The sequence below is a fragment of the Doryrhamphus excisus genome, chromosome 2 (assembly GCF_030265055.1).
Source record: "Doryrhamphus excisus isolate RoL2022-K1 chromosome 2, RoL_Dexc_1.0, whole genome shotgun sequence".
NCBI lineage: Eukaryota > Metazoa > Chordata > Actinopteri > Syngnathiformes > Syngnathidae > Doryrhamphus > Doryrhamphus excisus.
The window spans coordinates 21470987-21483609 of NC_080467.1; the positions used below are offsets into that span (position 1 = coordinate 21470987).

At 43.4% G+C, this 12623-nt stretch overlaps 1 protein-coding gene across 2 annotated transcripts; it reads left to right on the top strand.

Annotated features, from left to right (window-relative positions):
* The first annotated feature begins 631 nt into the window (after positions 1-631).
* On the top strand, positions 632-12367 carry LOC131113670 (uncharacterized). 2 transcript variants are annotated; one of them, XR_009121521.1, is made up of 4 exons: positions 632-850; positions 2414-2492; positions 11112-11383; positions 11856-12367. XR_009121521.1 is itself a non-coding variant. In XM_058064264.1 (2 exons), exons 1-2 carry the CDS (start codon positions 680-682, stop codon positions 9947-9949), a joined length of 7707 nt encoding a protein of 2568 aa, XP_057920247.1. In that variant the 5' UTR covers positions 641-679; the 3' UTR covers positions 9950-11028. The 2 variants fall into 2 exon arrangements, 1 of the variants encoding a protein (XP_057920247.1); XM_058064264.1 differs by lacking the exons at positions 11112-11383; positions 11856-12367 and having other exon boundaries at positions 641-850; positions 2414-11028.
* The last annotated feature ends 256 nt before the right edge of the window (positions 12368-12623 follow it).

The window sequence follows — 12623 nt, forward strand, 5'->3', positions numbered from 1 at the left end:
ACATCACCACCGTGCCGGGTAGCAAGTGGATGATGTAGTCGAGATCCGCCATCATTTTAAGGAGAAGCCGGCGGCAATTTTGGCCGCCGAAGCCAAAACTATTGCCGCCAAGGTGGATGAGCAGCAACTGTGGAGGTGTCGCTCCCGTTTGCAGCTTCTGGTGTATAAAAGGCACCAGATGCTCCCACCTCCTGCCGCCTTGTCCATGCCAGGTGACTTGGCAAGGGAGGCCGAAATTCGGATCTCGGCGGTGCAGCCTGACGTGTCTTTCCAGCCGGGTCACAATGGAGCTGCCGATGAGCCACAACGTTGTCCTCTGCGTCCCGTTCATCGTTATGCCGATAGTCGCACTTGCAGCTTATTTATACAGTGAGCACGCAATGCCATTGGTTAGTTTTCCCTCCGTTCGTCCACGTAAACATTGTTTGGTTTAATTCAATTTCAAATTACATTCATTCCGCCAATAGCTGATCGATTGATAGGTGAGTGAGGCATGATTGGTCAATTTAAAAAATATTGACCCGCCCAACTTTCACATTACATTCAATCAGACGATCGCTGATAGGTTGTTTGTTTGGTGACTTACGATTGGTCATTTATCCAAAGGCGGAGCCTGACAGGTTGGTTTTGTGAGCTACGATTGTTCAGTTCTTCCACGGTGTGGTGCACGGTGCTATAAATGCTGCTTCGCGTGCCCGCTTCCCCCCCTTTCTGCTCGAGCGAACAGAAAACTTTTCGAGAGAACGCTTTTTGCATTGCCTCAGACAAAGACAAAGACAAAGACGAAGGACCTACATTCGACGGAAACTGCAGTTTGCCGTTGTGTTGGACTTCATCTGCTGACATAGAGGTGAGTTTTTTTTTAATAGACTTAGTAAACTGAAATATATTCATTTGTAAGAATGAGCGCCATCGCAGGAATGCACGTCAGGTTGGAGCTTAACTCCATTTTGTTTTTTCTTCGGCTTTTTCTCCACATGTGTATAATTTTATGTGTTTTTATGTTGTCGTTGGTGTCGCCGCAAGGTAACTGCATGTTTGGGATACACTAACGGTCAGAACTTAACTCAATATAGCTCAAGTTATATTCGGTGGTGCTGCACGTAGGCCGCTTGTTCAGGATACACGAACGGTCGGAGCTTAACGCTGTATAGCGAAAATTATATTCGTTGTTGCCGCACCTTAAACGAGCCGTTAGCGGGCAAATTGGCGGCACTGATGACAAAGGCCCCGAAATGGCGGCGTCGTAAATGTCGTCGTTGATGCCACAGGCCCCAAAATGGCGGTCGGTAGGTTTTCAACTTTTTTAGCTTTCTCTGTTTCCAATGATTTTAACCCCGTCATTCATCTAAACCACTATCGCGTTGCGGAGGAGAAGACGTCCACCTGACGTTTTCTTCATTTTTCTTGTTTCCAATGATTAATCCCGTCATTCAGCCAAAGGGCCACACCCAAGTGTGCATGTGCCCACTCAAACGCACACAATATGAGGGGGGTGGGGGAAGATAGTGCTCTTGCAGTAAAACACACAGCTGGTGTTTATTTATTTATGTTGTTTTCTGCATAATAGTTGTATTTATTGACAGTTTGATTTATCATTTTATCTCTGTGTGGAGTTTGCATGTATTCTGTGCGTGTGTTTCTCCGTGTACCCCCTCCCCCACTGGCGACTCCAAATTGTCCATAGGCATTAATGTGACTGTCAATGGTTGTCTCTGTGACCCATGCTTGGCTGGTGAGCAGGGTGTAGTCCACCTCTTGCCAGAATACAGCTGGGGTAGGCTCCAAGCATGCCCACGACCCTTGTGAGGATAAACGGCACAGAAAATAAATGGATTTATTCATTCATTTTCTGCCGCTGCTGCAGGAGTCTATCCCAGTTGTATTCAGGCGAGAGGCGGGTACATCCTGGTTGTCAACCAATCACAGGGCACATAGAGACAACCATTTATACTCACTTTCATTTGACCCCCACCCCACACACACACTCCATATTCTCTGTGGCCATGAATGTGACTGTGAATGGTTGTCTATGTGCCCTGTGTTTTGCTGGTGACCAGGATGTAGTCCACCTCTCGCCTGAATATAGCTGGGGTAGGCTCCAGCATGCCCGCGACCCTTGTGAGGATAGGCAGTACGTAAAATGTATGGATATGTTCATTAATTTTCTACTGCTGCTGCTGGAGTCTATCCCAGTTGTATTCGGGCGAGAGGAGGGGTACATCCTGGTTGTCAGCCAATCACAGGGCACGTATAGACAACCATTCACACCCACTTTCTTGCCTATGGACAATATGGCATCGCAAAAAAAAACCCACGCACACATGGGGTAACCAGAGAGCATGGAAAAGAGCATTTAGAAGCTTAAGTACATGGCGTGTGAACTGACATTGATTTCATTGTTTTCTTTTAGATGCCACGAAAGAAGGGTTTCCGTATGCGACGCACACCCAAGGCTACCCAAGCTGTTGACTGTGCAGTTGCAACAAAAGGTAGGGAAGAAGTATCTTCACTGTCACCGGTGGAGGTACCAACAGGTGGGTTACAAAAGGTGGTCAAAGGGTCATTTCATCAAGGCAATACAAGGTTTAAGTATGCAGGAACACAGTGTATGGCGATTGCCTTTTGTGCCACTGCTTTACACAGTATTAAAAATGTCTTGTTGTGGGATACTGCTGATCTTGACATGGCTGTTGTTGAAGGTGATCAGTTGTATGCTACTCTAAGGGAACGTCACGTAATTAGTCACCCATCCCACTTTTTGTGTGCCACAGAATTGCCCAAACAGGAGGTGATTGCTGGACACAAATTTGAGTTTTGTGTGAAGGATGATTATGCTTTAGGTGATGTCAATGTAGTTTCCAGCTATTATATTGAAAACGGGATTCATGTCACTTTGCATGATGCTTTGCACACAATGTTTGGCAAGTACAGCACATGCATTCTTACAGTTTGTCAAAGTAGTTGTGCCATCATTTGTGATGCTGGTCAGTATTGTCTGGTGGATTCGCACTCGCGTAGCTGTAATGGCATGGTGTGCAGTGATGGAACCAGTGTTGTTCTGTGTTTTGGTGGTCTTGATGCCCTTGCTAATCACATTAGCAATTTGGCTGCAGGGTTTGGTGGAGCAGAGAAACTTTTTGAAATAGCTGGTGTTGTTGTGACTGTTGTGGCTGACAGGAAACGTCACTTGGAGATGATGACTGGTGATGATGGCAAAAAGTTTAAAATGGCTGACATTTCTAGTACATGTCCATCTGATGTTGAGGTCATCAGTGTTGTTACCACACAGCATGCCTTTTGTCCAATGCTTCAAAATGACTCCAAAGATGTGTGCCAACTTTTGAATATAGATTGTGAAGTCAAAACTGTGCCTGTCAATTTGCGTGTTGGACCCTTGGGAGCTCCCTGTAAAAAGGAGAGCATTGTTGCTGACGGCAACTGTTTTTTCCGTGCCATATCACAAGCGGTGAGTGGCACACAGAAAAATCACAGGAGAATTAGACTCCATGTGGTTAAACATATGGAAAAGCACTGTGAAGATTATGAGAAGCTTCTCAGGAGTGAGTACAGTTGTTTGACAGAGTATATTAGTGTTTCCAAAATGAAATATGTCAATAGCTGGGCAACTGAGGTGGAAATTCAGGCTGCAGCGGATAGTTTAGGAATAAATATCTTTACTTTTTACGGTGGTCGTTGGTTGAGATATAGTTCAACGTCAGAATCCAGTCGTGGGATTTATTTGGACAACTCGAGTGGTAATCACTACGAGTGTGTGACATGTGTCAATGAGGGTCAGTTAGGAAGTTGCTTTGGCATTTGTCAGAATGGTACATCTCAGGTCAGTCAGTATGGTACCAGGTCACATCGGCATCAAGTAATTTGCGCTGATAGTGAAGTAGCAGTTGGTTTGAATGATGTTGTTGAAACAGGCAAAGAAAAACATCAGTCCATGGTTCCACGTGTAAGCCCGTCCAAATATCTAAAAAGGAAAAGGGCCCTGGACAACAGATGTAAATATGTCGCTGACATGAGCATAAGGGAGACAAAGAAGGTAATGACTATGAAGAATTACAGAGAACAAGCAGTCTTTAGGCAGAGAAAGAAGACGAGGAGTGTTGAAAAGTATAGAAATGATGTCATTCATAAAAATAGAGTTAAAACATCTAGCATCTATAAGTATAGGAATGACAGCTTGCATCGGGACAGGGTCAAGATGTGTAGTGTGAGTAAGTATAGAAGTGACAGCTTGCATCGGGACAGGGTCAAGATGTGTAGTGTGAGTAAGTATAGAAGTGACAGCTTGCATCGGGACAGGGTCAAGATGTGTAGTGTGAGTAAGTATAGAAGTGACAGCTTGCATCGGGACAGGGTCAAGATGTGTAGTGTGAGTAAGTATAGAAGTGACAGCTTGCATCGGGACAGGGTCAAGTTGTGTAGTGTGAGTAAGTATAGAAGTGACAGCTTGCATCGGGACAGGGTCAAGATGTATAGTGCGAGTAAGTATAGAAGTGACAGCTTGCATCGGGCCAGGGTCATTATGCAGGGCGTCAAAAAATATAAAATGGATACAAGGCACCGGGCCAGTGTCAAACTAGCCAGTATGAAGAAATATCACAGTAATTTAGAACGCAAAATGCGTGTCATTGCAGATGTGAAGGCACGAAGGCATGCTGCAAAGTTGCGAGAGGAAGAATTTGATGTTGTTGTTGAGAATTTTTTAGAGAAAGTGAAGAATGGGCCCCAGTTTGTCTGCTGTGTGTGCCATAGGTTGATGTTTAAACATCAGGTCCTGCAGTGTCACAGAGAGCATTACAGCAAAAGTGCAAGTGCTTCTCTTGTGAACACGTGCATTAATGAGGATTATTTGCACAAATGTAGTGCAGAGTGCACGGTGCCTTGTTTGTTGTTGGAGTCTGGTAGAGGGCAGCTGTGGGTTTGCTACACTTGCCATTACAAGATTAGCAAAGGGGAATTCCCACCTGAATGTGTGGCAAATAATTTGGGGGTGGACCCGATTCCTCCTGAGCTGGCTTGCTTAAACAGCTTAGAGCAACACTTAATTGCACTAAATATCCCCTTCATGAAAATGCTAGCTTTGCCTAAAGGGGGGCAAAATGGTGTCCATGGGCCTGTGACTTGTGTTCCGGCCAATGTTGTAGAAACGACAAATTTGTTGCCACGGTCCAATATGGAAGGCTCTATGCTCCGTGTCAAACTCAAAAGGAAGCTGACTTACAAAGGACACTACGAGTACCATTTTGTTGACAGCATGCACATTCGTGAAGCCTTGAGGTATCTGAAAGAGTCTAATGTGCATTATGAAGATATAGAGTACAACGAGGAGTGGGTCAATGACTTTTGTAGGGAACCTGATGCCTCTCAGGTGGAGGACAGTGTTCCTGCAGTAGATGTCACACCGCCTCTAGATGCAGAAGATGAGCTTCTTCATGATAGACAGCAACACTGCATGTTTCAGGACACATGTTTAATGCCAGTTGACATTGGTCAGGAAGCGCTAGATCAGTATTATGACAATATATTGAATGTGGCTCCGGCAGAAGGCAATAATCCTGTGAGGTTGCTTTCTGACCATTCGAATGAAGCTAAATGTTTCCCAGTGTTGTTTCCACGCGGCCGTTTCACGTTTCATGACACTCGACAATATAGGCTGACGGCGTCGCGATATTTCAATAATCGTATCATGCATGCTGATAAGCGGTTTGGGCAGAATGTGGAATACATATTCTATGCTCAGTACTTGTGTGAACTTGTGCAGGTGGTGTCGAGCATTTCCATTGCTTTACGCAAAGGAATTGCTAGTTTGGTGGCAAAAATGGCCAAGGATTTGTTGACCAACGATGAGTCGTTAAAGACATTGTTGGAATGTGACCAGGGCTATCGTTTTCTGAAGCCCATCAGAGGTACTCCAGCCTTTTGGCAGAGTACGCAGCGCGATATTTTGGCTTGTGTGCGTCAGCTTGGTGTTCCCACGTGGTTTTGCTCTTTTTCGTCTGCTGATTTACGGTGGCAAAACTTGGTAGACTGTGTTTTGAGGCAAGAGGGTAGAACGCAAACGGCTGCAGAGTTGGAGTGGGCTGACAGGTGTGATTTGTTGAGACGGAATCCTGTGACTGCTGCACGGATGTTTGATTTCCGGTGGCATGTCTTTCTCAGAGAGGTGATAATGTCTTCGAGCCAACCGATTGGCAAAGTTGTAGACTATTTTTACCGGGTGGAATTTCAGCAGCGTGGTTCCCCGCATGTACATTGTTTGTTCTGGGTCGAGAATGCCCCACGTATTGAAGTGAACTCAGATGAAGAAGTCACAAAGTTTATTGATAGATATGTTACTTGTGAATTGCAGCCACAGGATGAAGGATTGACAGAGACAGTGTCTTCCGTACAGCAGCATTCTAAGAGACACTCTAAAACGTGCAAAAAGAAAAACACAGTGTGTCGTTTCGGTTTTCCCAAACCTGTGTCAGGACGAACATTTATTAGCCATCAGTTTGACGGACAGGGACAAAAAACATGCACTTGTCAGGTTAGCCAATCAACCGGTGTTAAAACATGCACATGTCCAAAAGCATCCCAAAATGCCGTAAACATGAAAGCAGAAGAGGCGTCGGAAATCATAAAATCCATTAAAACAGCCCTGGCTGACGAGAACCACGCATATCAAAGCGTGGAACATTTGTTCCATAGTCTCGGTATAACACAAAATACTTTTGAGGCCGCACATCGCCGCTTGGGTCGTCGTACGGAAGTCATAATGAAGCGTCAAATCAATGAGGTTTGGATCAATCCATACAGCAAACCTCTGCTTAAATGCTGGAATGCTAATATGGACATCCAGTATGTCGTTGATGCGTATGCGTGCGTGGTTTATATAATCTCGTATATTTCCAAAGCTGAGAGGGAGATTGGATTGCTGCTGAGTAATGCCCAGAAAGAAGCATCCAAACAGGCAAACGTCAGTGCCAAAGAGGCCTTAAAAAGTCTTGGCAGTGTGTACCTGCACAATAGAGACGTGTGTGCACAAGAGGCCGTTTACCGGGTGACAAATATGCATCTTAAGGAATGCTCGCGCAAAGTAGTTTTTGTTCCAACAGGGGACAATGTGGTCAAAATGAGTTTGCCTGTGAGTGTTTTGCGTCAAAAAGCTTCATCGGCCGAATTAACAACGGAAGACATGTGGATGACCAGCATTGTCGACCGTTATAAAAACAGACCAAACGACGACACGTTTAATGACATGTGCTTGGCACAATTTGCTTCGGAATACCGCATCATTAGCAAAAACGAAAGGTCGGCATCCAAAATAGAACTTAAAAACAACTACGGACATGTGACAAAACGTACACGGACCAAACCTGCCGTCGTACGCTCTGCGCGCTTTTCAGAAACCAAAAACCCAGAGTTGTATTATCGTAGCCTTTTGCAGTTGTATCTGCCATACCGAGTGGATTTGCAGTTAAGACCTGCCAACTGCCCAACATTTGAAGAATTTTATGACAATGGTGCGGTCCGATTAAATGATGGGTCGATGCATTCTGTTCGATCCATAGTGGAAACAAATAAACAACATTTCGACAGCGACGGGGATGAACTGGACAGCATCCAAAGATCTATTGATCACAGCGGTGTTGCTGAGGATGCGTGGTGTCTGCTGTGTCCAGAGCAAGAATTGGAAAGGCTACAATGCGAAGAAGAACGCCGGAAAAAACAACAGTTGGTCGAAGAAGAGGCAGAAGTAATACCTGACTTGGCAAATGAAAATAGAACCGCTCTAAACTTACAAAAGCAAAAGTCAATGAGTCGAAATGATGGCTTGGCATTAATCCGCTCCCTAAATAATACTCAAATGGACATTTTTTACAAAATTAGACAGTGGTGCCTTGATAAAGTAGGTGGGAGAAAACCCGAGCCTTTACACTTATTCATCACAGGTGGTGCCGGGACAGGAAAAAGCCACCTAATTAAAGCCATCCAATATGAGGCTACCAGGTTGTTGTCAACAATGTGTCGGCAACCGGACAATATTTCTGTCTGTCTAGCTGCACCAACAGGGATTGCTGCTTACAATTTGAATGCCACAACAATACACAGCACATTGAGCATCGGCAAGGATACCCGTTTGCCTTACACACCACTGGGTGAGGAAACGGTGAATTCCTTGCGTGCCAAGTTCGCGGACCTCCAAATTTTGATTATCGATGAAATATCGATGGTTGATCACAAGTTGTTGACGTACATTCATGGTAGGCTCCGACAAATTAAGCAAACCGGTGACTATGCTGCATTTGGCAACGTCAGCATCATCGCAGTCGGTGATTTTTACCAGTTACCGCCAGTCAAAGGAAAGCCTCTTTATGTCGAAGACGCCACTTTCAACTTGTGGACAAATCTTTTCAGTGTTGTCGAACTGACAACGATAGTCCGGCAAAAAGATAATCAGTTTGCAGCATTGCTAAATAGACTCCGCAAACATCCAAAAGGCGCGGCGTTGTTGGAAACAGACATAGAACTTTTGAAACAGCGCGAAACGGGTGAGGTCAGCTCCGCGTTACATGTGTTTCCAACCAATCAACAAGTAAACGAATACAATCTAAAACAGCTTTTCAGGATCTGTCCGGAGTACACGACGATAAAAGCTGAGGATTTCAGCCAAAACAAAAAATCCGGTAAATTAGAAAGAAAAGTAGGGCACCACAGCAAAGTTTACAACACGTGTTTAGAGGAAACTCTGCACATCGCTAAAGATGCACGTGTAATGCTTTGCAAAAACATCGATATTGACGACGGCTTAGTTAACGGGGTTAGTGGCACTGTCTCTGATGTTCTTTTCCAAAAGGATGACACATTTCCGAGTAAGATCTATATAAAGTTTGATGATGCCAAAGTAGGTCAACAAAGGCGCGCACAAACTGCTGAGTCTGTCACGCTAAAAGACAGTACATTTATTCTGCCAGAGGAAGAAAAAGTAACTAAAAGTGGTGGCATGCGTCGCCAGTTCCCTCTGAAGCTCGCTTGGGCTTGCACGGTACATAAAGTCCAGGGTGTTACCGTGAGCAATGTAGTTGTGTCTCTAGACAGGGTGTTTTCCGCAGGGCAGGCGTATGTTGCATTGAGTCGGGTCACAGCTTTAGACGGTTTGATTATTGAAAAGTTTAATGCCGAAAAGATTTACTGTAATGATGCCATTAAGAATGCTGTAGGTAGGATGCCAGCATTTTTGACAGAAAGTGAACCAACACAAACAAATGTACAACCACCACATTTCACAATTTATTTGATGAATGTCCAAAATTTGACAAAACATGCGTCAGATTTGGCAGCATGTACACAGCACCTGCAGCCTAACTGCATCGCTGTGACAGAAACGTGGCTGCCAACGGCATGTACACCCAGCAGTGTAACCATTCCTGGGTATCATTTCCATAGCCAACCACGATGTTTGTCTTACTCCAGCAGTAACCCTGCTTTGGTAGAATTACAAGGGCAACAGCATGGCGGAGTTGGCATGTACATTGCAGACCACCTGCACTGTAGTGTTGTCTCCGCCCCAAACTTCAACTTGGAAGTTTTACTGGTGAACTGCTCCTCACCCAGTGTGTTAATAGCAGTTGTGTATCGACCACCCTCCTATCCAATGGCGTTGTTTCAAGGTCACCTTGGCACGCTGCTGGATTGGTTGCACCAGAAGTACGCCAGCATTGTCGTACTGGGAGATTTTAATGAAAATTTGTTAAAATCTTCCACTATCAGCACATTCATGGCTAGGAAAGGGTTCTGCCAGTCAGTCAAACATCCTACCACAGAAAAGGGTACACTAATTGACCATGTATATGTCAAAACATCACACTTTGATGTAGAATCGGTTGTGATGCCCACTTATTTCAGTGATCATGAAGGGATTTTGTGCTCTTTTAAACACAAAATTTAAAACGCACACACACGCACATACACATTCCACTTCAGCGTTCTTCTGGCAGTCTTATGGTGTAAGTGTAGTGTATAGTGTAAAATAGGTTTAGGTTCAACCAGTGGACAATTTACAATCCACGAGTTAACTTGCCCACGAGAACGGTGGATTGTATTTGTCAATCACTGAATGAACGTGTAAGTGTAGTGTATAGTGTAAAATAGGTTTAGGTTCAACCAGTGGACAATTTACAATCCACGAGTTTACTTGCCCACGAGAACGGTGGATTGTATTTGTCAATCACTGAATGAACGTGTAAGTGTAGTGTATAGTGTAAAATAGGTTTAGGTTCAACCAGTGGACAATTTACAATCCACGAGTTTACTTGCCCACGAGAACGGTGGATTGTATTTGTCAATCACGGACTAAAAGTGAAATCACTGGTCATAGTTAAGATCCCAGTTTCTGTCAAACCAGTAAATTAACATGTAAATATTGTAAACATGTAAATATTGTAAACATGTAAATATTGTAAACATGTAAATATTGTAAACATGTAAATATTGTAACATCTGCTTGTATTTTAAATAATGTAAATATGTATATATGTAAATATGTATATATGTAAATATGTATATATGTAAATATGTAAATGTGTATATATGTAAATAGTACCTGATGAAATGATCCCAGTGCTGCCTCACTCACCTGTCCTCTTGTCTTGATAGTTACCGCCTGTCTGCCTTAAAGTTAAATACTAAAGGGATTCAAACCTTTTTCAACAGTTATTTTTCTAACCAAATTGTATTAGTCAATCACTGCCGCAAAATTCAACCACTGCCCAAAATTAAGAATCAAAGGGATTAAAACTAAGACTTTTCTGAACACGTTGGTATTTTTCTAACCAGTGGACATTTTCCAATCCGCGAGTTTACTCTTCCGAGAACGGTGGATTGTGTTTGTCAATCACTGGCGAAAAATACGTTTTTTCAGACACGGTAATGCAAACAATGAGGGCAATGTAAATATGTAAATATGTAAATATGTAAATATGTAAATATGTAAATATGTAAATATGTAAATATGTAAATATGTAAATATGTAAATATGTAAATATGTAAAAATGTAAAAATGTAAATATGTGAATGTATATTGTGACTAACCTCTGCTCTTGTCTTTCCAGTTGCCGGCTGTCTTCAGTTCCACGCACATGATCTTTATATTAAACATAGTAGCAGTAGAAGTACATGCGTAGATTTAACATAGTAGCAGTAGAAGTACATGCGTAGATTTAACATAGTAGCAGTAGAATAGCATAGAAGTAAAACTAATCCCATAAGTGCATCATACCAACTATTATAATAGCAATGTAGTCGTTTGCATGCATGTGAGTTTTCATCAACAGGACAAGACCCCTCTGACGGTGTGAGTGTCCTCTGACAACTGCTGCATGTGGTAAGATATGGAGTTGTTTTCACTATTCATATTGGTCAAATTCTGTTCATGTGTGAAACACTTGACTTTTTTGCCACTTGACATTATACTCGCATGTGATTTCTCCCGATACGTAAACCGGGCTCCAGACCACAAGTTAAACTTTGCTTAGTAAATAAAATACATCTTGAAATGTTGCCAGTCGCATAAAAACAATTTTTTTGACCAACTAGCTTTAATTAGCTAGAAGTTGGAAACACCTCCACTATGCTAAATGGGACACAGACTCTTAGATGAGTTTATGTTCTGCAGGGGAAAAATGTTAACCTGTTAACCAAAATGTATGGGGGCCTTGTGCTTGTGCTACTAAAATTATACATACAATGCCATGGTACTTGTAGTAAAAAAACCTTCCTCATGCTGTCTTTGACTTTTTATATGATCATAGCAAGTTTACTAACACATTTGCTTTCACTCTTTCTCTGACCTGTAGTGAATGCTGGCTGCTTCCAGAGGAGCTCCCACCGTTGCACCTTGACATCCACCCATTGATGACTAGATAGGATACTGGTGATTCCGGGAACTGGTCATCGTGGGACTGCAACTGCTGATCCTTTCCTCCACCCATTCTTAATCCTCTGTCCTTTCTTCACCACTGTCTACCTACCATCTCTCCATGTCATCCCTCTCAACCCAACCGGTCGAGACAGAAGGCCGCCCCATAGAGCCTGGGTTCTGTCCAAGGTTTCTCAAAGAGTTTTTCCTTGCCTCCGTTGCCAAGTGCTTGCTCGTGTGGGGTTCAGTTGGTTCTCTTTCTAGATAGCTTCCATATGATGATTAGAATTGGCACTAAATAAAATAAATTGGCTTGACATAACTGCTTTTGTCATTTCTGCATGTTTAGTACATAAGCCCACACGTGTTCATTCATAGTTTAGACAATCTACAATGTCAACTTGGTCTCTGCTGCTATCCTGCAAAACACTCCACCCACTTTGACCCTGGGTAGACCACAGAGATGCTTCACAGACCAAGGACCCAACCAGCAATCGTGATGGAGTCCACCAGCATGGCACATCAAGATATAGCTGGGATTGGTTCCAGCACACCTATGACCCATGTGGAGGATGAACAGCATAGAAGGATGGTATAATGATGAATGTCAGCATAATTGTGTCCATAATTGACTGTGTGGCAGGGTGCTATGACAGATATTGACAACTCTTTCAAAGGTGGGTATGTGGTCATGTCCTGTTTGATG

Bases quoted from the DNA above. Each gene is read 5' to 3' on its own strand.
- LOC131113670 (XM_058064264.1), top strand. From the start codon at position 680: ATGCTGCTTCGCGTGCCCGCTTCCCCCCCTTTCTGCTCGAGCGAACAG. The intron at 851-2,413 runs GTGAGTTTTTTT...GTTTTCTTTTAG, and splicing joins CTTCATCTGCTGACATAGAG to ATGCCACGAAAGAAGGGTTT.